This window comes from Telmatherina bonti (genome assembly GCF_933228915.1).
Source record: "Telmatherina bonti genome assembly, chromosome: 9".
Lineage (NCBI taxonomy): Eukaryota > Metazoa > Chordata > Actinopteri > Atheriniformes > Telmatherinidae > Telmatherina > Telmatherina bonti.
In genome coordinates, this window is record NC_136627.1 from 40974132 (window position 1) to 40999211 (window position 25080).

Below are 25080 nucleotides of genomic sequence, written 5' to 3' on the forward strand. Positions count from 1 at the left end.
GGTTCTACAGGTCAGGAAAGGGTGTACAGGTCAGGAAGGGGTCTACAGGTCAGGAAGGGGTCTACAGGTCAAGAAGGGTCTACAGGTCAGGAAAGGGTCTACAGGTTAGGAAGGGGTCTACAGGTCAGGAAGGGGTCTACAGACCAGGAAGGGGTCTACGGACCAGGAAGGGTCTACAGGTCAGGAAGGGTCTACAGACCAGGAAGGGGTCTACGGGTCAGGAAGGGTCTACAGGTCAAGAAGTGGTCTACAGGTCAGGAAGTGGTCTACAGGTCAGGAAGCGGTCGACAGGACAGGAAGGGTCTACAGGTCAGGAAGGGGTCTACGGACCAGGAAAGGTCTACAGGTCAGGAAGGGTCTACAGACCAGGAAGGGGTCTACGGGTCAGGAAAGGGTCTACAGGTCAAGAAGTGGTCTACAGGTCAGGAAAGGGTCAACAGGTCAATAGAGGGTCTGCAGGTCAGGAAGGGGTCTACAGGTCAGGAAGGGTCTACAGGTCAGTGAGGGTCTACAGACCAGGAAGGGGTCCAGAGACCAGGAAGGGGTCCACACGTCAGGAATTGGGGGTCTACAGGTCAGGAAGGGGTCTACGGGTCAGGAAGGGGTCTACAGACCAGGAAGGGGTCTACAGACCAGGAAGGGTCTACAGGTCAGGAATGGTCTACAGGTCAGGAAGTGGTCTACAGGTAAGGAAAGGGTCAACAGGTCAATAGAGGGTCTGCAGGTCAGGAAGGGGTCTACAGACCAGGAAGGGATCTACAGGTCAGGGAGGGGTCTACAGGTCAGGGAGGGTCTACAGACCAGGAAGGGGTCTACAGACCTGGAAGGGGTCTATGGACCAGGAAGGGTCTACAGGTCAGGAAGCGGTCTACAGGACTGGAAGAGTCTACAGGTCAGGAAGGGTTCTACAGACCAGGAAGGGGTCTACGGATCAGGAAAGGTCTACAGGTCAGGAAACGGTCTACAGGTCTGGAAAGGTCTACAGGTCAGGAAGGGGTCTACAGTTCAGGAAGGGGTCTACAGACCAGGAAGGGGTCTACAGACCAGGAAGGGTCTACAGGTCAGGAAGCGGTCTACAGGACAGGAAGGGTCTACAGACCAGTAAGGGGTCCACAGGTCAGGAAAGGTCTACAGGTCAGGAAGGGTCTACGGCTCAGGAAGGGTCTACGGGTCAGGAAGGGTCTACAGGTCAGGAAAGGTCTACAGGTCAGGAAGGGGTCTACAGACCAGGAAGGGTCTACGGGTCAGGAGGGGTCTACAGGTCATGAAGGGGTCTACAGGTCAGGAATTGGGGGTCCACAGGTCATGAAGGGGTCTACGGGTCAGGAAGGGTCTACAGGTCCGGAAAGGTCTACGGGTCAGGAAGGGGTCTACAGACCAGGAAGGGTCTACAGGTCAGGAAGGGTCTACGGGTCAGGAAGGGTCTACGGCTCAGGAAAGGGTTTGCAGGTCAGGAAGTGGTCTATTGGTCAGGAAGTGGTCTGCAGGTCTGAAAGGGGTCCACAGGTCAGGAAGGGGTCTACAGGTCAGGGAGGGTCTACATACCAGGAAGGGTCTACAGGTCAGGAAGGGGTTTACGTGTCTGAAAGGGGTCCACAGGTCAGGAAGGGGTCTACAGGTCAGGGAGGGTCTACAGGTCAGGAAGGGGTCCACGGATCAGGAAGGGTTCCACAGGTCAGGAAGGGGTCTACAGGTCTGAAAGGGGTCCACAGGTCAGGAAGGGGTCTACAGGTCAGGGAGGGTCTACATACCAGGAAGGGTCTACAGGTCAGGAAGGGGTTTACAGGTCAGGGAGGGTCTACATACCAGGAAGGGTCTACAGGTCAGGAAGGGGTATGCAGACCAGGAAGGGGTCTACAGACCAGGGAGGGTCTACAGGTCAGGAAGGGGTATACAGGTCAGGAAGGGGTCTACAGACCAGGGAGGGTCTACAGGTCAGGAAGTGGTCTACAGGTCAGGAACGGGTCTACAGACCAGGGAGGGTCTACAGGTCAGGAAGGGGTCCACAGGTCAGGGAGGGTCTACTGACCAGGAAGGGTCTACAGGTCAGGGAGGGGTCTACAGGTCAGGGAGGGTCTACAGACCAGGGAGGGTCTACGTACCAGTAAGGGTCCACAGGTCAGTAAGTGGTCTACAGGTCAGCAAGGGGTCTACAGACCAGGAAGGGGTCTACAGGTCAGGAAGGGTCTACAGGTCAGGAAGGGGTCTACAGGTCAGTAAGAGGTCTACAGACCAGGAAAGGTCTACAGGTCAGGAAGCGGTCTACAGGTCAGGAAGGGTTCTACAGACCAGGAAGGGTCTACAGATCAGGAAGGGGTTTACAGGTCAGGAAGAGGTCTTCAGACAATGAGGGGTTCTACAGGTCAGGAAGGGGTCTACAGGTCAAGAAGGGTCTACAGGTCAGGAAAGGGTCTACAGGTCAGGAAGGGGTCTACAGGTCAGTAAGAGGTCTACAGACCAGGAAAGGTCTACAGGTCAGGAAGCGGTCTACAGGTCAGGAAGGGTTCTACAGACCAGGAAGGGGTCTACGGACCAGGAAGGGTCTACAGGTCAGGAAGCGGTCTATAGGACAGGAAGGGTCTACAGGTCAGGAAGTGGTCTACGGGTCAGGAAGCGGTCTACAGGTCAGGAAGCGGTCTACAGGACAGGAAGGGTCTACAGGTCAGGAAAGGTCTACAGGTCAGGAAGCGGTCTACAGGTCAGGAAGGGTTCTACAGACCAGGAAGGGGTCTACGGACCAGGAAGGGTCTACAGGTCAGGAAGCGGTCTACAGGACAGGAAGGGTCTACAGGTCAGGAAGGGGTCTACGGGTCAGGAAGGGGTCTACGGGTCAGGAAGCGGTCTACAGGTCAGGAAGCGGTCTACAGGTCAGGAAGGGGTCTACAGGTCAGGAAGGGGTCTACAGGTCAGGAAGCGGTCTATAGGTCTGGAAGGGTCTACCGGTCAGGAAGGGGTCTACACGTCAGGAAGTGGTCTGCAGGTCAGGAAGGGGTCCACAGGTCAGGAAGGGGTCTACAGGTCAGGAAGGGGTCTGCAGACCAGGAAGGGGTCTACAGGTCATGAAGGGGTCCACACGTCAGGAAGTGGTCTACAGGTCAGGAAGGGGTCTACAGGTCAGGAAGTGGTCTACAGACCAGGAAGGGGTCCACAGAAAAGGAAGGGGTCTACAGGTCAGGAAGGGGTCTACAGGTCTGAAAGGGGTCCACAGGTCAGGAAGGGGTCTACAGGTCAGGGAGGGTCTACATACCAGGAAGTGTCTACAGGTCAGGAAGGGGTCCACAGATCAGGAAGGGTTCCACAGGTCAGGAAGGGGTCTACAGGTCTGAAAGGGGTCCACAGGTCAGGAAGGGGTCTACAGGTCAGGGAGGGTCTACATACCAGGAAGGGTCTACAGGTCAGGAAGGGGTTTACAGGTCAGGGAGGGTCTACATACCAGGAAGGGTCTACAGGTCAGGGAGGGGTATGCAGACCAGGAAGGGGTCTACACGTCAGGAAGGGGTCTACACGTCAGGAAGGGGTCTACACGTCAGGAAGTGGTCTACAGGTCAGGAAGGGGTCTACAGACCAGGAAGGGTCTACAGGTCAGGAAGGGGTCCACAGGTCAGGAAGGGGTCTACAGACCAGGGAGGGTCTACAGGTCAGGAAGTGGTCTACAGGTCAGGAAGGGGTCTACAGACCAGGGAGGGTCTACAGGTCAGGGAGGGGTCCACAGGTCAGGAAGGGGTCTACAGACCAGGGAGGGTCTACAGGTCAGGAAGGGGTCCACAGGTCAGGAAGGGGTCTACAGGTCAGGGAGGGTCTACATACCGGGAAAGGTCCACAGATCAGGAAGGCGTCCACAGGTCAGGAAGGGGTCTACAGACCAGGAAGGATCTACAGATCAGGAAGGGGTTTACAGGTCAGGAAGAGGTCTGCAGACAAGGAGGGGTTCTACAGGTCAGGAAGGGGTCTACAGGTCAAGAAGGGTCTACAGACCAGGAAAGGTCTACAGGTCAGGAAGCGGTCTACAGGTCAGGAAGGGTTCTACAGACCAGGAAGGGGTCTACGGACCAGGAAGGGTCTACAGATCAGGAAGGGGTTTACAGGTCAGGAAGAGGTCTGCAGACAAGGAGGGGTTCTACAGGTCAGGAAGGGGTCTACAGGTCAAGAAGGGTCTAAAGGTCAGGAAAGGGTCTACAGGTCAGGAAGGGGTCTACAGGTCAGTAAGAGGTCTACAGACCAGGAAAGGTCTACAGGTCAGGAAGCGGTCTACAGGTCAGGAAGGGTTCTACAGACCAGGAAGGGGTCTACGGACCAGGAAGGGTCTACAGGTCAGGAAGCGGTCTACAGGACAGGAAGGGTCTACAGGTCAGGAAGGGGTCTACGGGTCAGGAAGGGGTCTACGGGTCAGGAAGGGGTCTACAGGTCAGGAAGCGGTCTACAGGTCAGGAAGGGTTCTACAGGACAGGAAGGGTCTACAGGTCAGGAAGGGGTCTACAGACCAGGAAGGGGTCTACGGACCAGGAAGCGGTCTACAGGACAGGAAGGGTCTACAGGTCAGGAAGGGGTCTACAGGTCAGGAAGGGGTCTACGGACCAGGAAAGGTCTACAGGTCAGGAAGCGGTCTACAGGTCAGGAAAGGTCTACAGGTCAGGAAAGGTCTACAGGTCAGGAAGCGGTCTACAGTTCAGGAAGGGGTCTACAGACCAGGAAGGGGTCTACGGACCAGGAAGGGTCTACAGGTCAGGAAGGGTCTACAGACCAGGAAGGGGTCTACGGGTCAGGAAAGGGTCTACAGGTCAAGAAGTGGTCTACAGGTCAGGAAGCGGTCGACAGGACAGGAAGGGTCTACAGGTCAGGAAGGGGTCTACGGACCAGGAAAGGTCTACAGGTCAGGAAGGGTCTACAGACCAGGAAGGGTTCTACGGGTCAGGAAGGGGTCTACGGACCAGGAAAGGTCTACAGGTCAGGAAGCGGTCTACAGGTCAGGAAAGGTCTACGGGTCAGGAAAGGTCTACAGGTCAGGAAGCGGTCTACAGTTCAGGAAGGGGTCTACAGACCAGGAAGGGGTCTACAGACCAGGAAGGGGTCTACGGACCAGGAAGGGGTCTACAGGTCAGGAAAGGGTCTACAGACCAGGAAGGGGTCTACGGACCAGGAAGGGGTCTACAGGTCAGGAAAGGGTCTACAGGTCAAGAAGTGGTCTACAGGTCAGGAAGGGTCTACAGGTCAGGAAGCGGTCGACAGGACAGGAAGGGTCTACAGGTCAGGAAGGGGTCTACGGACCAGGAAAGGTCTACAGGTCAGGAAGGGTCTACAGACCAGGAAGGGGTCTACGGGTCAGGAAAGGGTCTACAGGTCAAGAAGTGGTCTACAGGTCAGGAAAGGGTCAACAGGTCAGGAAGGATCTACAGGTCAGTGAGGGTCTACAGACCAGGAAGGGGTCTACAGACCAGGAAGGGGTCCACACGTCAGGAATTGGGGGTCCACAGGTCATGAAGGGGTCTACACGTCCGGAAAGGTCTACAGGTCAGGAAGGGGTCTACAGACCAGGAAGGGTCTACAGGTCAGGAATGGTCTACAGGTCAGGAAGTGGTCTACAGGTCAGGAAGGGGTCTACAGGTCAGGAATGGTCTACAGTTCAGGAAGGGGTCTACAGACCAGGAAGGGGTCTACAGACCAGGAAGGGTCTACAGGTCAGGAATGGTCTACAGGTCAGGAAGTGGTCTACAGGTCAGGAAGGGGTCTACAGGTCAGGAATGGTCTACAGTTCAGGAAGGGGTCTACAGACCTGGAAGGGGTCTATGGACCAGGAAGGGTCTACAGGTCAGGAAGCGGTCTACAGGACTGGAAGAGTGTACAGGTCAGGAAGGGTTCTACAGACCAGGAAGGGGTCTACGGATCAGGAAAGGTCTACAGGTCAGGAAACGGTCTACAGGTCTGGAAAGGTCTACAGGTCAGGAAGGGGTCTACAGTTCAGGAAGGGGTCTACAGACCAGGAAGGGGTCTACGGACCAGGAAGGGTCTACAGGTCAGGAAGCGGTCTACAGGACAGGAAGGGTCTACAGGTCAGGAAGGGGTCTACAGGTCAGGAAGGGGTCTACGGACCAGGAAAGGTCTACAGGTCAGGAAGGGTCTACAGACCAGGAAGGGGTCTTCAGGTCAGGAAAGGTCTACGGGTCAGGAAGGGTCTACAGGTCAGGAAAGGGTCAACAGGTCAATAGAGGGTCTACAGGTCAGGAAGGGGTCTACAGACCAGTAAGGGGTCCACAGGTCAGGAAAGGTCTACAGGTCAGGAAGGGTCTACGGCTCAGGAAGGGTCTACGGGTCAGGGAGGGTCTACAGGTCAGGAAGGGTCTACAGGTCAGGAAAGGTCTACAGGTCAGGAAGGGGTCTACAGACCAGGAAGGGTCTACGGGTCAGGAGGGGTCTACAGGTCATGAAGGGGTCTACAGGTCAGGAATTGGGGGTCCACAGGTCATGAAGGGGTCTACGGGTCAGGAAGGGTCTACAAGTCCGGAAAGGTCTACGGGTCAGGAAGGGGTCTACAGACCAGGAAGGGTCTACAGGTCAGGAATGGTCTACGGGTCAGGAAGGTTCTACGGCTCAGGAAAGGGTTTGCAGGTCAGGAAGTGGTCTACAGGTCAGGAAGGGGTCTACAGGTCAGGAATGGTCTACAGGTCAGGAAGGGGTCTGCAGACCAGGAAGGGGTCCACAGGTCAGGAAGGGGTCTACAGGTCAGGGAAGGTCTACATACCAAGAAGGGGTCTACGGACCAGGAAAGGTGTACAGGTCATGAAGGGGTCTACAGTCAGGAAAGGGGTCTACAGGTCACGAAGGGTCTACAGGTCAGGAAGGGGTCTACAGACCAGGAAGGGGTATACAGACCAGGAAGGGTCTACGTACCAGTAAGGGTCCACAGGTCAGTAAGGGGTCTACAGGTCAGGAAGGGTCTACAGACCAGGAAGGGTCTACAGGTCAGGGAGGGGTCTACAGGTCAGGAAGCGGTCCACAGGTCAGGAAGTGGTCTATAGGTCTGGAAGGGTCTACCGGTCAGGAAGGGGTCTACACGTCAGGAAGTGGTCTGCAGGTCAGGAAGGGGTCCACAGGTCAGGAAGGGGTCTACAGGTCAGGAAGGGGTTTACACGTCAGGAAGTGGTCTGCAGGTCAGGAAGGGGTCCACAGGTGAGGAAGGGGTCTGCAGACCAGGAAGGGGTCTACAGGTCATGAAGGGGTCCACACGTCAAGAAGTGGTGTACAGGTCAGGAAGGGGTCTACAGGTCAGGAAAGGGTCTACAGACCAGGAAGGGGTCCACAGAAAAGGAAGGGTATACAGGTCACGAATGGTCTACAGGTGAGGAAGGGGTCTACAGGTCTGGAAGGGGTCCACAGGTCAGGGAGGGTCTACATACCAGGGAGGGTCTACATACCAGGAAGGGGTCTACAGATCAGGAAGGGTTCCACAGGTCAGGAAGGGGTCTACAGGTCTGGAAGGGGTCCACAGGTCAGGAAGGGGTCTACAGGTCAGGGAAGGTCTACATAAAAGGAAGGGTCTACAGGTCAGGGAGGGGTCTACAGGTCAGGGAGGGTCTACATACCAGGAAGGGTCTACAGGTCAGGAAGGGGTTTACAGGTCAGGAAGGGGTCTACAGGTCAGGAAGTGGTCTACAGGTCAGGAAGGGGTCTACAGACCAGGGAGGGTCTACAGGTCAGGAAGGGGTCCACAGGTCAGGAAGGGGTCTACAGGTCAGGGAGGGTCTACATACCGGGAAAGGTCCACAGATCAGAAAGGCGTCCACAGGTCTGGAAGGGGTCTACAGACCAGGAAGGGTCTACAGATCAGGAAGGGGTTCTACAGGTCAGGAAGTGGTCTACAGGTCAAGAAGGGTCTACAGGTCAGGAAAGGGTCTACAGGTCAGGAAGGGGTCTACAGGTCTGGAAGGGGTCCACAGGTCACGAAGGGGTCTACAGGTCAGGGAAGGTCTACATAAAAGGAAGGGTCTACAGGTCAGGGAGGGGTCTACAGGTCAGGGAGGGTCTACATACCAGGAAGGGTCTAAAGGTCAGGAAGGGGTTTACAGGTCAGGAAGGGGTCTACAGGTCAGGAAGTGGTCTACAGGTCAGGAAGGGGTCTACAGACCAGGGAGGGTCTACAGGTCAGGAAGGGGACCACAGGTCAGGAAGGGGTCTACAGGTCAGGAAGTGGTCTACAGGTCAGGAAGGGGTCTACAGACCAGGGAGGGTCTACAGATCAGAAAGGCGTCCACAGGTCTGGAAGGGGTCTACAGAACAGGGAGGGTCTACAGGTCAGGAAGGGGTCTACAGGTCAGGAAGGGGTCTACAGGTCAGTAAGAGGTCTACATACCGGGAAAGGTCTACAGGTCAGGAAGGGGTCTACAGAACAGGGAGGGTCTACAGGTCAGGAAGGGGTCTACAGGTCAGGAAGGGGTCTACAGGTCAGTAAGAGGTCTACAGACCAGGAAAGGTCTACAGGTCAGGAAGCGGTCTACAGGTCAGGAAGGGTTCTACAGACCAGGAAGGGGTCTACGGAGCAGGAAGGGTCTACAGGTCAGGAAGGGGTCTACAGACCAGGAAGGGGTCTACAGACCAGGAAGGGTCTACAGGTCAGGAAGAGGTCTACAGGACAGGAAGGGGTCTACAGGACGGGAAGGGTCTACAGGTCAGGAAGGGGTCTACAGGACAGGAAGGGGTCTACAGGACGGGAAGGGTCTACAGGTCAGGAAGGGGTCTACAGGTCAGGAAAGGTCTACGGGTCAGGAAGGGGTCTACAGTTCAGGAAGGGGTCCACAGACCAGGAAGGGGTCTACGGGTCAGGAAAGGGTCTACAGGTCAAGAAGTGGTCTACAGGTCAGGAAAGGGTCAACAGGTCAATAGAGGGTCTGCAGGTCAGGAAGGGGTCTACAGACCAGTAAGGGGTCCACAGGTCAGGAAAGGTCTACGGGTCAGGAAGGGTCTACAGGTCAGGAAGGGGTCTACAGAACAGGGAGGGTCTACAGGTCAGGAAGGGGTCCACAGGTCAGGAAGGGGTCTACAGGTCAGGGAGGGTCTACATACCGGGAAAGGTCCACAGATCAGGAAGGGGTCTACAGACCAGGAAGGGTCTACAGATCAGGAAGGGGTTTACAGGTCAGGAACAGGTCTGCAGACAAGGAGGGGTTCTACAGGTCAGGAAAGGGTGTACAGGTCAGGAAGGGGTCTACAGGTCAGGAAGGGATCTACAGGTCAGTAAGAGGTCTACAGACCAGGAAAGGTCTACAGGTCAGGAAGCGGTCTACAGGTCAGGAAGGGTTCTACAGACCAGGAAGGGGTCTACGGAGCAGGAAGGGTCTACAGGTCAGGAAGGGGTCTACAGACCAGGAAGGGTCTACAGGTCAGGAAGAGGTCTACAGGACAGGAAGGGGTCTACAGGTCAGGAAGGGGTCTACAGGTCAGGAAGCGGTCTACAGGTCAGGAAGGGTCTACAGGTCAGGAAGGGGTCTACAGGTCAGGAAGCGTCTACAGGTCAGGAAGGGGTCTACAGGTCAGGAAAGGTCTACAGGTCAGGAAGCGGTCTACAGGTCAGGAAGGGGTCTACAGGTCAGGAAGGGGTCTACAGGACAGGAAGGGTCTACAGGTCAGGAAGGGGTCTACAGACCAGGAAGGGGTCTACGGACCAGGAAGGGTCTACAGGTCAGGAAGCGGTCTACAGGACAGGAAGGGTCTACATGTCAGGAAGGGGTCTACAGGACAGGAAGGGTCTACAGTTCAGGAAGGGGTCTACAGTTCAGGAAGGGGTCTACAGTTCAGGAAGGGGTCTACAGACCAGGAAGGGGTCTACGGACCAGGAAGGGTCTACAGGTCAGGAAGCGGTCGACAGGACAGGAAGGGTCTACAGGTCAGGAAGGGGTCTACAGGTCAGGAAGGGGTCTACGGACCAGGAAAGGTCTACGGGTCAGGAAGGGTCTACAGGTCAGGAAAGGGTCAACAGGTCAATAGAGGGTCTACACGTCAGGAAGTGGTCTGCAGGTCAGGAAGGGGTCTACAGACCAGGAAGGGGTCTGCAGGTCAGGAAAGGTCTACGGGTCAGGAAGGGTCTACAGGTCAGGAAAGGGTCAACAGGTCAATAGAGGGTCTACACGTCAGGAAGGGTCTACGGGTCAGGAAGGGTCTACAGGTCAGGAAAGGGTCAACAGGTCAATAGAGGGTCTACAGGTCAGGAAGGGGTCTACAGACCAGTAAGGGGTCCACAGGTCAGGAAAGGTCTACAGGTCAGGAAGGGTCTACGGGTCAGGAAGGGTCTATGGGTCAGGAAGGGTCTACAGGTCAAGAAGGGGTCTACAGGTCAGGAAAGGGTCTACAGGTCAAGAAGGGGTCTACAGGTCAGGAAAGGGTCAACAGGTCAATAGAGGGTCTACACGTCAGGAAGTGGTCTACAGGTCAGGAAGGGGTCTACAGACCAGGAAGGGGTCTGCAGGTCAGTGAGGGTCTACAAACCAGGAAGGGGTATACAGACCAGGAAGGGTCTACGGGTCAGGAGGGGTCTACAGGTCACGAAGGGGTCTACAGGTCAGGAATTGGGGGTCCACAGGTCATGAAGGGGTCTACGGGTCAGGAAGGGTCTACAGGTCCGGAAAGGTCTACGGGTTAGGAAGGGGTCTACAGTCAGGAAAGGTGTACAGGTCATGAAGGGGTCTACGGGTCAGGAAGGGTCTACGGGTCATGAAGGGGTCTACGGGTCAGGAAGGGGTCTACGGCTCAGGAAGGGTCTACGGCTCAGGAAAGGGTTTGCAGGTCAGGAAGTGGTCTACAGGTCAGGAATGGTCTACAGACCAGGAAGGGGTCTACAGACCAGGAAGGGGTCCACAGGTCAGGAAGGGGTCTACAGGTCAGGAAGTGGTCTACAGGTCAGGAAGGGGTCTACGGACCAGGAAAGGTGTACAGGTCACGAAGGGTTTACAGGTCAGGAAGGGTTCTACAGACCAGGAAGGGGTCTACAGGTCACGAAGGGGTCTACAGGTCAGGAAGTGGTCTACAGGTTCGGAAAGGGTCTACAGGTCAGGAAGGAGTCTACAGACCAGGAAGGGTTGTACGGGTCAGGAAAGGGTCTACAGACCAGGAAGGGTCTACAGGTCAGGAAGTGGTCTACAGGTCAGGAAGGGTCTACAGGACAGGACGGGTCTACAGGTTAGGAAGGGTTTTACGGGTTAGGATGAGTCTACGGATCAGGAAGGGGTCTACAGACCAGGTAGGGTCTACAAGTCAAGAAAGGGTCCACAGACCAGGAAGCGTCTACAGACCAGGAAGGGGTCTACAGGTCAGGAAGGGAGTTCACATGAGACCACCTCCAGCTGGGATTGAGACACATCAGAGTGTCCACTGTTGTCTCATGTCCTCTTCCTCTCCACAGACTCCATCGCCAATAAGCTGCACATGCAGAAAGTTTCAGACTTTTCTTTGTCTCCTGGAGGACAGCCTAGCAAGGTGAGGACTGACTGTCCACCCAGTCCACCCTGTCCAACCTGTCCATCCTGTTCACCCAGTCCACCCTGTCCAACCTGTCCACCCTGTCCACCCTATTCAACATGTCCACCCTTGTTCACCCAGTCCACCCAGTCCACCCTGTCCTCCCTGTCCATCCTGTTCACCCAGTCCACCCTGTCCTCCCTGTCCATCCTGTTCACCCAGTCCACCCTGTCCTCCCTGTCCATCCTGTTCACCCAGTCCACCCTGTCCTCCCTGTCCATCCTGTTCACCCAGTCCAACCTGTCCACCCTGTCCACCCTATTCAACATGTCCACCCTTGTTCACCCAGTCCACCCTGTCCTCCCTGTCCATCCTGTTCACCCAGTCCACCCTGTCCAACCTGTCCACCCAGTCCACCCTATTCAACATGTCCACCCTTGTTCACCCAGTCCACCCTGTCCTCCCTGTCCATCCTGTTCACCCAGTCCACCCAGTCCAACCTGTCCACCCTATTCAACATGTCCACCCTTGTTCACCCAGTCCACCCTGTCCTCCCTGTCCAATCTGTTCACCCAGTCCACCCTGTCCAACCTGTCCAACCAGTCCACCCTGTCCAACTAGTCCGTCTTGTCCCTTCTAGGTTTGCGTCTATGTCCCGGGCAGTAAGGGGGCGCCATCTTTTGTCCGCCTCTACCAGTACCCGGTCTTTGGAGGTCCAACTTCCGCCCTTGCTAATAAGAGTTTCTTCAAGTCGGACCGGGTCAGCATGCAGTGGAACCAGAAAGGTAAGTACTAGTTATGAGAGTCCACGTAGTCCGCTGAGCCTGATAGTTATGGCACGTTCCTTTATCAGCTTCGGCGGTCTTGGTGACGGCGAGCACGGAGGTGGACAAAACCGGGGCGTCGTACTATGGCGAGCAGACGCTGCATTACCTGTCAGTGAGCGGCGAGACAGCGCTGGTCCAGCTCGGTATGTGTGGAGCAGACGCCGCAGGTACGCTGGGACCAAGACCAACTCTGAGTATGTGTTTCTGGTTCTGATCCAGCCAAGAACGGTCCAATCTATGACGTGGCCTGGAGCCCCAGCTCCACAGAGTTCTGCGTGGTGTATGGCTTCATGCCGGCCAAAGCCACAATCTTCAACCTGAAGTGTGACCCAGTGTTTGACTTCGGGACAGGGCCTCGAAACGCAGCCTACTATAGGTGAGACCTCACCTGCAGACGCATCAGGACGCCTAACCTCTGCGCGTATAACGAGCCAGGCCTTTGTTGTGGTTGCAGTCCTCAGGGACACATCCTGGTCCTGGCCGGGTTCGGGAACCTGCGGGGACAGATGGAGGTGTGGGACGTGAAGAAGTACAAACAGGTGGGAGAGAAGACTGTGGGACCAGGTTTCACTGCAGGGTGCTGGAGCACAACCAGTAGCTTTACAGAAACTGAAGAAATGCCACTGTGTACCTGAAGCTGACGCCAAACGCTACGTACGGCTTGAAATGACTTAATCTGTTACCGCCTACTAACATCAGCCACACTTCCAGTCCGCTGCCTGCTAACAGATGGTACTCACTGTTAGCATCTGTTTCCTCCTGCTAGCAGTTGCCCCGCTTACCACTGTCTACTAGTTACTAAATGCTAGCATATGTTACCACCTGAAATACTGCTAATAGCTGAGTCTTCACTTGCTCTTAAAAGCATCTGTTAGCATAGTCAGCATCTGTTATGATCTGTTAACGTTGTTAGCATAGCGTCTGTTATGATCTGTTAGTATTGTTAGCATAGTCAGCATCTGTTGTGATCTGTTAGCATTGTTAGCATAGTCAGCATCTGTTATGATCTGTTAGCATTGTTAGCATAGTCAGCATCTGTTGTGATCTGTTGGAATTGTTAGCATAGCATCTGTTATGATCTGTTAGCATTGTTAGCATAGCGTCTGTTATGATCTGTTAGCATTGTTAGCATAGCGTCTGTTATGATCCGTTAATATTGTTCGCATAGTCATCATCTGTTGTGCTCTGTTAGCATTGTTAGTATAGTCATCATCTGTTGTGGTCTGTTAGCATTGTTAGCATAGTCAGCATCTGTTGTGATCTGTTAGCATTGTTAGCATAGCATGTGTTATGATCTGTTAGCATTGTCAGCATAGTTAGCATTGTTAGTAATGCTTGCAGCCAGATACCAGTGGACACACTGATGGCGGTGGTGAGGATATGTTGCGTCTCTGAGTAAAGACACGTTTCGTCTTCAGACAAGTGTTGTCCACACATGGGCCACAATATACTTTGATGTCTTCCATCTTATCCTCTTCATCACTCCTCCTCAGGTGTCCAAACCTCAGGCTCCAGATGCCACCCATTTTGCCTGGAGTCCTGACGGCGAGCACATCGTCACGGCAACCTGTTCTCCTCGGCTGCGGGTCAGCAATGGCTTCAAGATCTGGCACTACACTGGTCCAGTTTTACACAAAGTGGACGTAGCGACTGGCTCTGAGCTCTGGGAGATCCGATGGCAGTCCTTCCCTAGCGGCAGCTTCCCAGAGAGGGCTGTCAAATACCAGGTGGCGCCCAGTGACCTGGGGAGCACACATGCTCCGCCCACACAACTGTACCGCCCACCTGCACTGAGGCATCTTCCAGCCACGGCCAGCTCTAAACTGGTGAGGAAGCAGCAATGGTCCAGGTGGTTTCTGAGCCACCTTCCAGGTCACCTTCTGGTTTGTGTTTTGAAGAAGACTGTGGTTTCCATGGTGATTCCCACCTTTTTCAGGCAGCAGCAGGTAATCCAGAGCGAAACATGGACGTGTTTCCAGGCGTCTGTCCGCTGGACTAGAAGCTACCCGGCAGTCCTGATGAAGATTCATGCCTTCCTCCAAACAGATCTGAGAGTTTGTCCTCCTGTCTGTCATGCAGCACGAGGACGAGCCGCCGCAGGACCTGCGTCCCGGACTTTCTGGAGACAAGAATCTCTCCAGGTCTGCTCTGAAGAACCAGAAGAAACGGGAAGCAAAGAAAGCAGCCAGACAGGTGATGAAGATGATGAATGTGGTGATGATGATGATGACTGTGGTGGTGATGAAGATGACTGTGGTGGTGATGAAGATGATGACTGTGGTGGTGATGAAGATGATGACTGTGGTGATGAAGATGATGACTGTGGTGATGATGAAGATGATGACTGTGGTGGTGATGAAGATGATGACTGTGGTGGTGATGAAGATGATGACTGTGGTGGTGATGAAGATGATGACTGTGGTGGTGATGAAGATGATGACTGTGGTGGTGATGAAGATGATGACTGTGGTGGTCATGAAGATGATGACTGTGGTGGTGATGAAGATGATGACTGTGGTGGTGATGAAGATGATGACTGTGGTGGTGATGAAGATGATGACTGTGGTGGTGATGAAGATGATGACTGTGGTGGTGATGAAGATGATGACTGTGGTGGTGATGAAGATGATGACTGTGGTGGTGATGAAGATGATGACTGTGGTGGTGATGATGATGACTGTGGTGGTGATGAAGATGATGACTGTGGTGATGAAGATGATGACTGTGGTGGTGATGAAGATGATGACTGTGGTGGTGATGAAGATGATGACTGTGGTGATGATGAAGATGATGACTGTGGTGATGATGAAGATGATGACTGTGGTGATGAAGATGATGACTGTGGTGATGATGAAGATGATGACTGTGGTGGTGATGAAGATGATGACTGTGGTGATGATGAAGATGATGACTGTGGTGGTGATGAAGATGATGACTGTGGTGGTGATGAAGATGATGACTGTGGTGATGATGAAGATGACTGTGGTGATGATGAAGATGATGACTGTGGTGGTGATGAAGATGATGACTGTGGTGGTGATGAAGATGATGACTGTGGTGATGATGAAGATGATGACTGTGGTGGTGATGAAGATGATGACTGTGGTGGTGATGAAGATAATGACTGTGGTGATGATGAAGATGATGACTGGTGGTGATGAAGATGATGACTGTGGTGGTGATGAAGATGATGACTGTGGTGGTGATGAAGATGATGACTGTGGTGATGATGAAGATAATGACTGTGGTGATGATGAAGATAATGACTGTGGTGATGATGAAGATGATGACTGGTGATGATGAAGATAATGACTGTGGTGGTGATGAAGATGATGACTGTGGTGGTGATGAAGATGATGACTGTGGTGATGATGAAGATAATGACTGTGGTTATGATGAAGATGATGACTGGTGATGATGAAGATAATGACTGTGGTGGTGATGAAGATGATGACTGTGGTGGTGATGAAGATGATGACTGTGGTGATGAAGATGATGACTGTGGTGATGATGAAGATGATGACTGTGGTGGTGATGAAGATGATGACTGTGGTGATGAAGATGATGACTGTGGTGATGATGAAGATGATGACTGTGGTGATGATGAAGATGATGACTGTGGTGATGATGAAGATGATGACTGTGGTGGTGATGAAGATGATGACTGTGGTGATGATGAAGATGATGACTGTGGTGGTGATGAAGATGATGAATGTGGTGATGATGAAGATGATGACTGTGGTGATGAAGATGATGACTGTGGTGATGAAGATGATGACTGTGGTGATGATGAAGATGATGACTGTGGTGATGATGAAGATGATGACTGTGGTGGTGATGAAGATGATGAATGTGGTGGTGATGAAGATGATGAATGTGGTGGTGATGAAGATGATGACTGTGGTGATGATGAAGATGATGACTGTGGTGGTGATGAAGATGATGACTGTGGTGGTGATGAAGATGATGACTGTGGTGATGATGAAGATGATGACTGTGGTGGTGATGAAGATGATGACTGTGGTGGTGATGAAGATGATGACTGTGGTGATGATGAAGATGATGACTGTGGTGGTGATGAAGATGATGAATGTGGTGGTGATGAAGATGATGACTGTGGTGGTGATGAAGATGATGACTGTGGTGATGATGAAGATGATGACTGTGGTGGTGATGAAGATGATGACTGTGGTGATGATGAAGATGATGACTGTGGTGATGATGAAGATGATGACTGTGGTGGTGATGAAGATGATGACTGTGGTGATGATGAAGATGATGACTGTGGTGATGATGAAGATGATGACTGTGGTGGTGATGAAGATGATGACTGTGGTGGTGATGAAGATAATGACTGTGGTGATGATGAAGATGATGACTGGTGGTGATGAAGATGATGACTGTGGTGGTGATGAAGATGATGACTGTGGTGGTGATGAAGATGATGACTGTGGTGATGATGAAGATAATGACTGTGGTGATGATGAAGATAATGACTGTGGTGATGATGAAGATGATGACTGGTGATGATGAAGATAATGACTGTGGTGGTGATGAAGATGATGACTGTGGTGGTGATGAAGATGATGACTGTGGTGATGATGAAGATAATGACTGTGGTTATGATGAAGATGATGACTGGTGATGATGAAGATAATGACTGTGGTGGTGATGAAGATGATGACTGTGGTGGTGATGAAGATGATGACTGTGGTGATGAAGATGATGACTGTGGTGATGATGAAGATGATGACTGTGGTGGTGATGAAGATGATGACTGTGGTGATGAAGATGATGACTGTGGTGATGATGAAGATGATGACTGTGGTGATGATGAAGATGATGACTGTGGTGATGATGAAGATGATGACTGTGGTGGTGATGAAGATGATGACTGTGGTGATGATGAAGATGACTGTGGTGGTGATGAAGATGATGAATGTGGTGATGATGAAGATGATGACTGTGGTGATGAAGATGATGACTGTGGTGATGAAGATGATGACTGTGGTGATGATGAAGATGATGACTGTGGTGATGATGAAGATGATGACTGTGGTGATGATGAAGATGATGACTGTGGTGGTGATGAAGATGATGACTGTGGTGGTGATGAAGATGATGACTGTGGTGATGATGAAGATGACTGTGGTGGTGATGAAGATGATGAATGTGGTGATGATGAAGATGATGACTGTGGTGATGATGAAGATGATGACTGTGGTGATGATGAAGATGATGACTGTGGTGGTGATGAAGATGATGACTGTGGTGGTGATGAAGATGATGACTGTGGTGGTGATGAAGATGATGACTGTGGTGATGATGAAGATGATGACTGTGGTGGTGATGATGATGATGACTGTGGTGGTGATGAAGATGATGACTGTGGTGATGATGATGATGATGAATGTGGTGGTGATGAAGATGATGAATGTGGTGATGATGAAGATGACTGTGGTGATGATGAAGATGATGACTGTGGTGATGATGAAGATGATGACTGTGGTGATGATGAAGATGATGACTGTGGTGGTAATGAAGATGATGACTGTGGTGATGATGAAGATGATGACTGTGGTGGTGATGAAGATGATGACTGTGGTGATGATGAAGATGATGACTGTGGTGGTGATGAAGATGATGACTGTGGTGGTGATGAAGATGATGACTGTGGTGATGATGAAGATGATGACTGTGGTGGTGATAAAGATGATGACTGTGGTGATGATGATGATGATGAATGTGGTGGTGATGAAGATGATGACTGTGGTGATGATGAAGATGATGACTGTGGTGATGATGAAGATGATGACTGTGGTGATGATGAAGATGATGACTGGTGATGATGAAGATGATGACTGTGGTGGTGATGAAGATGATGACTGTGGTGATGATGAAGATGATGACTGTGGTGATGATGAAGATGATGACTGTGGTGGTGATGAAGATGATGACTGTGGTGATGATGAAGATGATGACTGTGGTGATGATGAAGATGATGACTGTGGTGATGATGAAGATGATGACTGTGGTGGTGATGAAGATGATGACTGTGGTGATGATGAAGATGATGACTGTGGTGGTGATGAAGATGATGACTGTGGTGGTGATGAAGATGATGACTGTGGTGATGATGAAGATGATGACTGTGGTGGTGATGAAGATGATGACTGTGGTGGTGATGAAGATGATGACTGTGGTGATGATGAAGATGACGAATGTGGTGGTGATGAAGATGATGACTGTGGTGATGATGAAGATGATGACTGTGGTGATGATGAAGATGATGACTGTGGTGGTGATGAAGATGATGACTGTGGTGGTGATGAAGATGACGACTGTGGTGGTGATGAAGATGATGAATGTGGTGATGATGAAGATGATGACTCTGGTGATGATGAAGATGATGACTGTGGTGGTGATGAAGATGATGACTGTGGTGGTGATGAAGATGATGACTGTGGTGGTGATGAAGATGATGACTGTGGTGGTGATGAAGATGATGACTGTGGTGATGATGAAGATGATGACTGTGGTGGTGGTGATGAAGATGACTGTGGTGATGATGAAGATGATGACTGTGGTGATGATGAAGATGACGACTGTGGTGGTGATGAAGATGATGACTGTGGTGATGATGAAGATGATGAATGTGGTGATGATGAAGATGATGACTCTGGTGATGATGAAGATGATGACTGTGGTGGTGATGAAGATGATGACTGTGGTGGTGATGAAGATGATGACTGTGGTGGTGATGAAGATGATGACTGTGGTGGTGATGAAGATGATGACTGTGGTGATGATGAAGATGATGACTGTGGTGGTGATGAAGATGATGACTGTGGTGGTGATGAAGATGATGACTGTGGTGGTGATGAAGATGATGACTGTGGTGATGATGAAGATGATGACTGTGGTGGTGATGAAGATGATGACTGTGGTGGTGATGAAGATGATGACTGTGGTGGTGATGAAGATGATGACTGTGGTGATGATGAAGATGATGACTGTGGTGGTGATGAAGATGATGACTGTGGTGGTGATGAAGATGATGACTGTGGTGGTGATGAAGATGATGACTGTGGTGGTGATGAAGATGATGACTGTGGTGGTGATGAAGATGATGAATGTGGTGATGATGAAGATGATGACTGTGGTGGTGATGAAGATGATGACTGTGGTGGTGATGAAGATGATGACTGTGGTGGTGATGAAGATGATGAATGTGGTGATGATGAAGATGATGACTGTGGTGGTAATGAAGATGATGACTGTGGTGGTGATGAAGATGATGACTCTGGTGGTGATGAAGATGATGAAGATGATGACTGTGGTGGTGATGATGAAGATGATGACTGTGGTGGTGATGAAGATGATGACTGTGGTGGTGATGAAGATGATGACTGTGGTGGTGATGAAGATGATGACTGTGGTGGTGATGAAGATGACTGTGGTGGTGATGAAGATGATGACTGTGGTGGTGATGAAGATGACTGTGGTGGTGATGAAGATGATGACTGTGGTGGTGATGAAGATGATGACTGTGGTGGTGATGAAGATGATGACTGTGGTGGTGATGAAGATGATGACTGTGGTGGTGATGAAGATGATGAATGTGGTGGTGATGAAGATGATGACTGTGGTGGTGATGAAGATGATGACTGTGGTGGTAATGAAGATGATGACTGTGGTGGTGATGAAGATGATGACTGTGGTGGTGATGAAGATGATGAATGTGGTGATGATGAAGATGATGACTGTGGTGGTGATGAAGATGATGACTGTGGTGATGATGAAGATGATGAATGTGGTGATGATGAAGATGATGAATGTGGTGGTGATGAAGATGATGAATGTGGTGATGATGAAGATGATGACTGTGGTGGTAATGAAGATGATGACTGTGGTGCTGATGAAGATGATGAATGTGGTGATGATGAAGATGATGACTGTGGTGGTGATGAAGATGATGACTCTGGTGGTGGTGATGAAGATGATGACTGTGGTGGTGATGAAGATGATGACTGTGGTGGTGATGAAGATGATGAATGTGGTGATGATGAAGATGATGACTGTGGTGATGATGAAGATGATGACTGTGGTGGTGATGAAGATGATGAATGTGGTGATGATGAAGATGATGACTGTGGTGGTGATGAAGATGATGAATGTGGTGATGATGAAGATGATGACTGTGGTGGTAATGAAGATGATGACTGTGGTGATGATGAAGATGATGAATGTGGTGATGATGAAGATGATGACTGTGGTGGTGATGAAGATGATGAATGTGGTGATGATGAAGATGATGACTGTGGTGGTGATGAAGATGATGACTGTGGTGGTGATGAAGATGATGAATGTGGTGATGATGAAGATGATGACTGTGGTGGTGATGAAGATGATGAATGTGGTGATGATGAAGATGATGACTGTGGTGGTAATGAAGATGATGACTGTGGTGCTGATGAAGATGATGAATGTGGTGATGATGAAGATGATGACTGTGGTGGTGATGAAGATGATGACTCTGGTGGTGGTGATGAAGATGATGACTGTGGTGGTGATGAAGATGACGAATGTGGTGGTGATGAAGATGATGACTCTGGTGGTGATGAAGATGATGAATGTGGTGGTGATGAAGATGATGACTGTGGTGGTGATGAAGATGATGACTCTGGTGGTGATGAAGATGATGAAGATGATGACTGTGGTGGTGGTGATGAAGATGACGAATGTGGTGGTGATGAAGATGATGACTGTGGTGGTGATGAAGATGACGAATGTGGTGGTGATGAAGATGATGACTCTGGTGGTGGTGACTGGTGTTGATGATGAAGATGATGATGTTTACTCCTGCAGGAAAACAAACCTGCACCTGAACCGCCGTCCCAACCTGTGGGCGTCAGCAACAGCCAATCAGAAGTCAGCAGCGGGGACCCAGAGATGGACAAGAAGATCAAGAACCTCAAGAAGGTAAACTGACCGATGGCAGCAGGTCCAGGACAGGGTCTGGGGACTTGGTCTGCCACCTAGGCTGGGACTTGGTCTTGGACTTGGTCTTGGACTTGGTCTGGGACCTAGGCTGGGACCTGGTCTTGGACCTGGTCATAGCCGTGGTCTGGGACCTGGTCTGGGACCTGGTCTTGGACTTGGTCTTGAACTTGGTCTGGGACCTGGTCTGGGACCTGGTCATAGCCGTTGTCTGGGACCTGGTCTGGGACCTGGTCTTGGATCTGGTCTTGGACTTGGTCTGGGACCTGGTCTGGGACCTGGTCTTGGACCTGGTCTGGGACCTAGTCTTGGACTTGGTCTTGGACCTGGTCTTGGACTTGTTCTGGGACCTGGTCTGGGACCTAGTCTGGGACCTGGTCTCTGACTTGGTCTGGGATCTAGTCTGGGACCTGGTCTGGGACCTGGTCGGGGACTTGGTCTATGACCTGGTCTTGGACCTGGTCTGGGACCTGGTCTTGGACTTGGTCTGGGACCTGGTCTTGGACCTAGTCTGGGACCTGGTCTTGGACTTGGTCTGTGACCTGGTCTTGGACTTGGTCTGGGACCTGGTCTTGGACTTGGTCTTGGACTTGGACTGGGACCTGGTCTGGGACCTGGTCTTGGACCTGGTCTTGGACTTGGTCTGGGACCTGGTCTTGGACTTGGTCTGGGACCTGGTCTTGGACTTGGTCTGGAACCTGGTCTTGGACCTGGTCTGGAACCTGGTCTGGGACCTGGTCTGGGACCTGGTCTTGGACTTGGTGTGAGACCTTGTCTGGGACCTGGTCTGGGACTTGGTCTTGGACTTGCTCTGGAACCTAGTCTGGGACCTGGTCTGGGACCTGGTCATAGCCGTGGTCTGGGACCTGGTCTTGGACCTGGTCTTGGACCTGGTCTTGGACTTGTTCTGGGACCTGGTCTTGGACTTGGTCTGGGACCTGGTCTTGGACTTGGTCTGGGACCTGGTCTTGGACCTGGTCTGGACAGGGTCTGGGACCTAGTCTGGGACCTGGTCTGGGACCTGGTCTTGGACTTGGTCTGTGACCTGGTCTTGGACTTGGTCTGGGACCTGGTCTTGGACCTGGTCGGGAACTTGGTCTGGGACCTGTTCTGGGACCTGGTCTTGGTCCTGGTCTGGGACCTGGTCTGGAACCTGGTCTGGGGCCTTGTCTTGTACTTGGTCTGGGACCTGGTCTGGGACCTGGTCATAGCCGTGGTCTGGGACCTGGTCTTGGTCCTGGTCTGGGACCTGGTCTGGAACCTGGTCTGGGGCCTGGTCTTGTACTTGGTCTGGGACCTGGTCTGGGACCTGGTCATAGCCGTGGTCTGTGACCTGGTCTTGGACTTGGTCTGGGACCTGGTCTTGGACTTGGTCTGGGACTTGGTCTGGGACCTGGTCTGGGACCTGGTCTTGGACTTGGTCTGGGACGTGGAATGGGATCTGGTCTGGGACCTGGTCTGGGACCTGGTCTTGGACCTGGTCTGGGACTTGGTCTGGGACCTGGTCTTGGACTTGATCTGGGACCTGGTCTGGGACTTGGTCTGGGACCTGGTTTTGGACGTGGTCTTGGACTTGGTCTGGGACCTGATCTGGGACTTGGTCTGGGACCTGGTCTTGGACTTGGTCTGGGACCTGGTCTGGGACCTGGTCTGGGACCTGGTCTGGGACCTGGTCTGGGACTTGGTCTTGGACTTGGTCTGGGACCTGGTCTTTGACTTGGTCTGGGACCTGGTCTGGGACCTGGTCTTTGGAGTTGGTCTTGGACCTGGTCTGGGACCTGGTCTTGGACTTGGTCTTGGACCTAGTCTGGAACCTGGTCTGGGACTTGGTCTGGAACCTAGTCTGGGACCTGGTCTGGGACCTGGTCATAGCCGCTGTCTGGGACCTGGTCTGGGACCTGGTCTGGGACTTGGTCTGGGACCTGGTCTGGGACTTGGTCTGGGACGTGGAATGGGATCTGGTCTTGGACCTGGTCTGGGACCTGGTCTTGGACCTGGTCTGGGACTTGGTCTGGGACCTGGTCTGGGACATGGTCTGGGACCTGGTTTTGGACGTGGTCTTGGACTTGTTCTGGGACCTGGTCTGGGACCTGGTCTGGGACCTGGTCTCTGACTTGGTCTGGGACCTAGTCTGGGACCTAGTCTGGGATCTGGTCTTGGACTTGGTCTGTGACCTGGTCTTGGACTTGGTCTGGGACCTGGTCTTGGACTTGGTCTGGGACCTGGTCTTGGACCTAGTCTGGGACCTGGTCTTGGACTTGGTCTGTGACCTGGTCTTGGACTTGGTCTGGGACCTGGTCTTGGATTTGGTCTTGGACTTGGACTGGGACCTGGTCTGGGACCTGGTCTTGGACCTGGTCTTGAACTTGGTCTGGGACCTGGTCTTGGACTTGGTGTGAGACCTAGTCTGGGACCTGGTCTGGGACCTGGTCATAGCCGTGGTCTGGGACCTGGTCTGGGACCTGGTCTTGGACTTGTTCTGGGACCTGGTCTTGGACTTGGTCTGTGACCTGGTCTTGGACTTGGTCTGGGACCTGGTCTTGGACCTGGTCTGGAACCTGGTCTGGGACCTAGTCTGGGACCTGGTCTGGGACCTGGTCTTGGACTTGGTCTGTGACCTGGTCTTGGACTTGGTCTGGGACCTGGTCTTGGACCTGGTCGGGAACTTGGTCTGGGACCTGTTCTGGGACCTGGTCTTGGTCCTGGTCTGGGACCTGGTCTGGAACCTGGTCTGGGGCCTGGTCTTGTACTTGGTCTGGGACCTGGTCTGGGACCTGGTCATAGCCGTGGTCTGGGACCTGGTCTTGGTCCTGGTCTGGGACCTGGTCTGGAACCTGGTCTGGGGCCTGGTCTTGTACTTGGTCTGGGACCTGGTCTGGGACCTGGTCATAGCCGTGGTCTGTGACCTGGTCTTGGACTTGGTCTAGGACCTGGTCTGGGACCTGGTCTGGGACTTGGTCTGGGACCTGGTCTGGGACCTGGTCTTGGACTTGGTCTGGGACGTGGAATGGGATCTGGTCTTGGACCTGGTCTGGGACGTGGTCTTGGACCTGGTCTGGGACTTGGTCTTGGACTGGGACCTGGTGTGGGACCTCTTCTTGGACCTGGTCTTGGACTTGGTCTGGGACCTGGTCTGGGACTTGGTCTGGGACCTGGTCTTGGACTTGGTCTGGGACCTGGTCTGGGACCTGGTCTTGGACTTGGTCTGGGACCTGGTCTTGGACTTGGTCTGGGCCCTGGTCTGGAACCTGGTCTGGGACCTGGTCTTGAACCTGGTCTTGGACCTGGTCTGGGACCTGGTCTTGGACTTGGTCTTGGACCTGGTCTGGGACCTGGTCTTGGACTTGTTCTGAGACCTAGTATGGGACCTGGTCTGGGACTTGGTCTTGGACTTGGTCTGGGCCCTGGTCTGGAACCTGGTCTTGGACTTGGTCTGGGACCTGATCTGGGACTTGATCTGGGACCTGGTCTTGGACTTGATCTGGGACCTGATCTGGGACATGATCTGGGACCTGGTCTTGGACTTGATCTGGGACCTAGTCTGGGACCTGGTCTGGGACCTGGTCTTGGACTTGGTCTGGGACCTGGTCTTGGACCTGGTTTGGGGCCTGGTCTGGGATTTGGTCTGGGACCTGGTCTTGGACTTGGTCTGGGACCTGGTCTGCGACCTGGTCTTGGACTTGGTCTGGGACCTGGTCTTTGACTTGGTCTGGGACCTGGTCTGGGACCTGGTCTTTGGACTTGGTCTGGGACCTGGTCTTGGACTTGGTCTTGGACCTAGTCTGGGACCTGGTCTGGGACTTGGTCTTGG

At 52.7% G+C, this 25080-nt stretch overlaps 1 protein-coding gene across 1 annotated transcript in view; it reads left to right on the top strand.

Moving 5' to 3' along the window:
* The window catches only part of eif2a (eukaryotic translation initiation factor 2A), a 302801-nt gene that overhangs the window by 237331 nt on the left and 40390 nt on the right, over positions 1-25080 (top strand). Inside the window, exons 7-14 of the mRNA XM_079246965.1 lie at positions 11387-11460; positions 12083-12227; positions 12296-12412; positions 12489-12645; positions 12724-12808; positions 13763-14095; positions 14349-14462; positions 21138-21251. Of these exons, the coding sequence (XP_079103091.1) occupies positions 11387-11460; positions 12083-12227; positions 12296-12412; positions 12489-12645; positions 12724-12808; positions 13763-14095; positions 14349-14462; positions 21138-21251 (1139 nt within the window). The remainder of the gene's footprint in view (positions 1-11386; positions 11461-12082; positions 12228-12295; positions 12413-12488; positions 12646-12723; positions 12809-13762; positions 14096-14348; positions 14463-21137; positions 21252-25080) is intronic.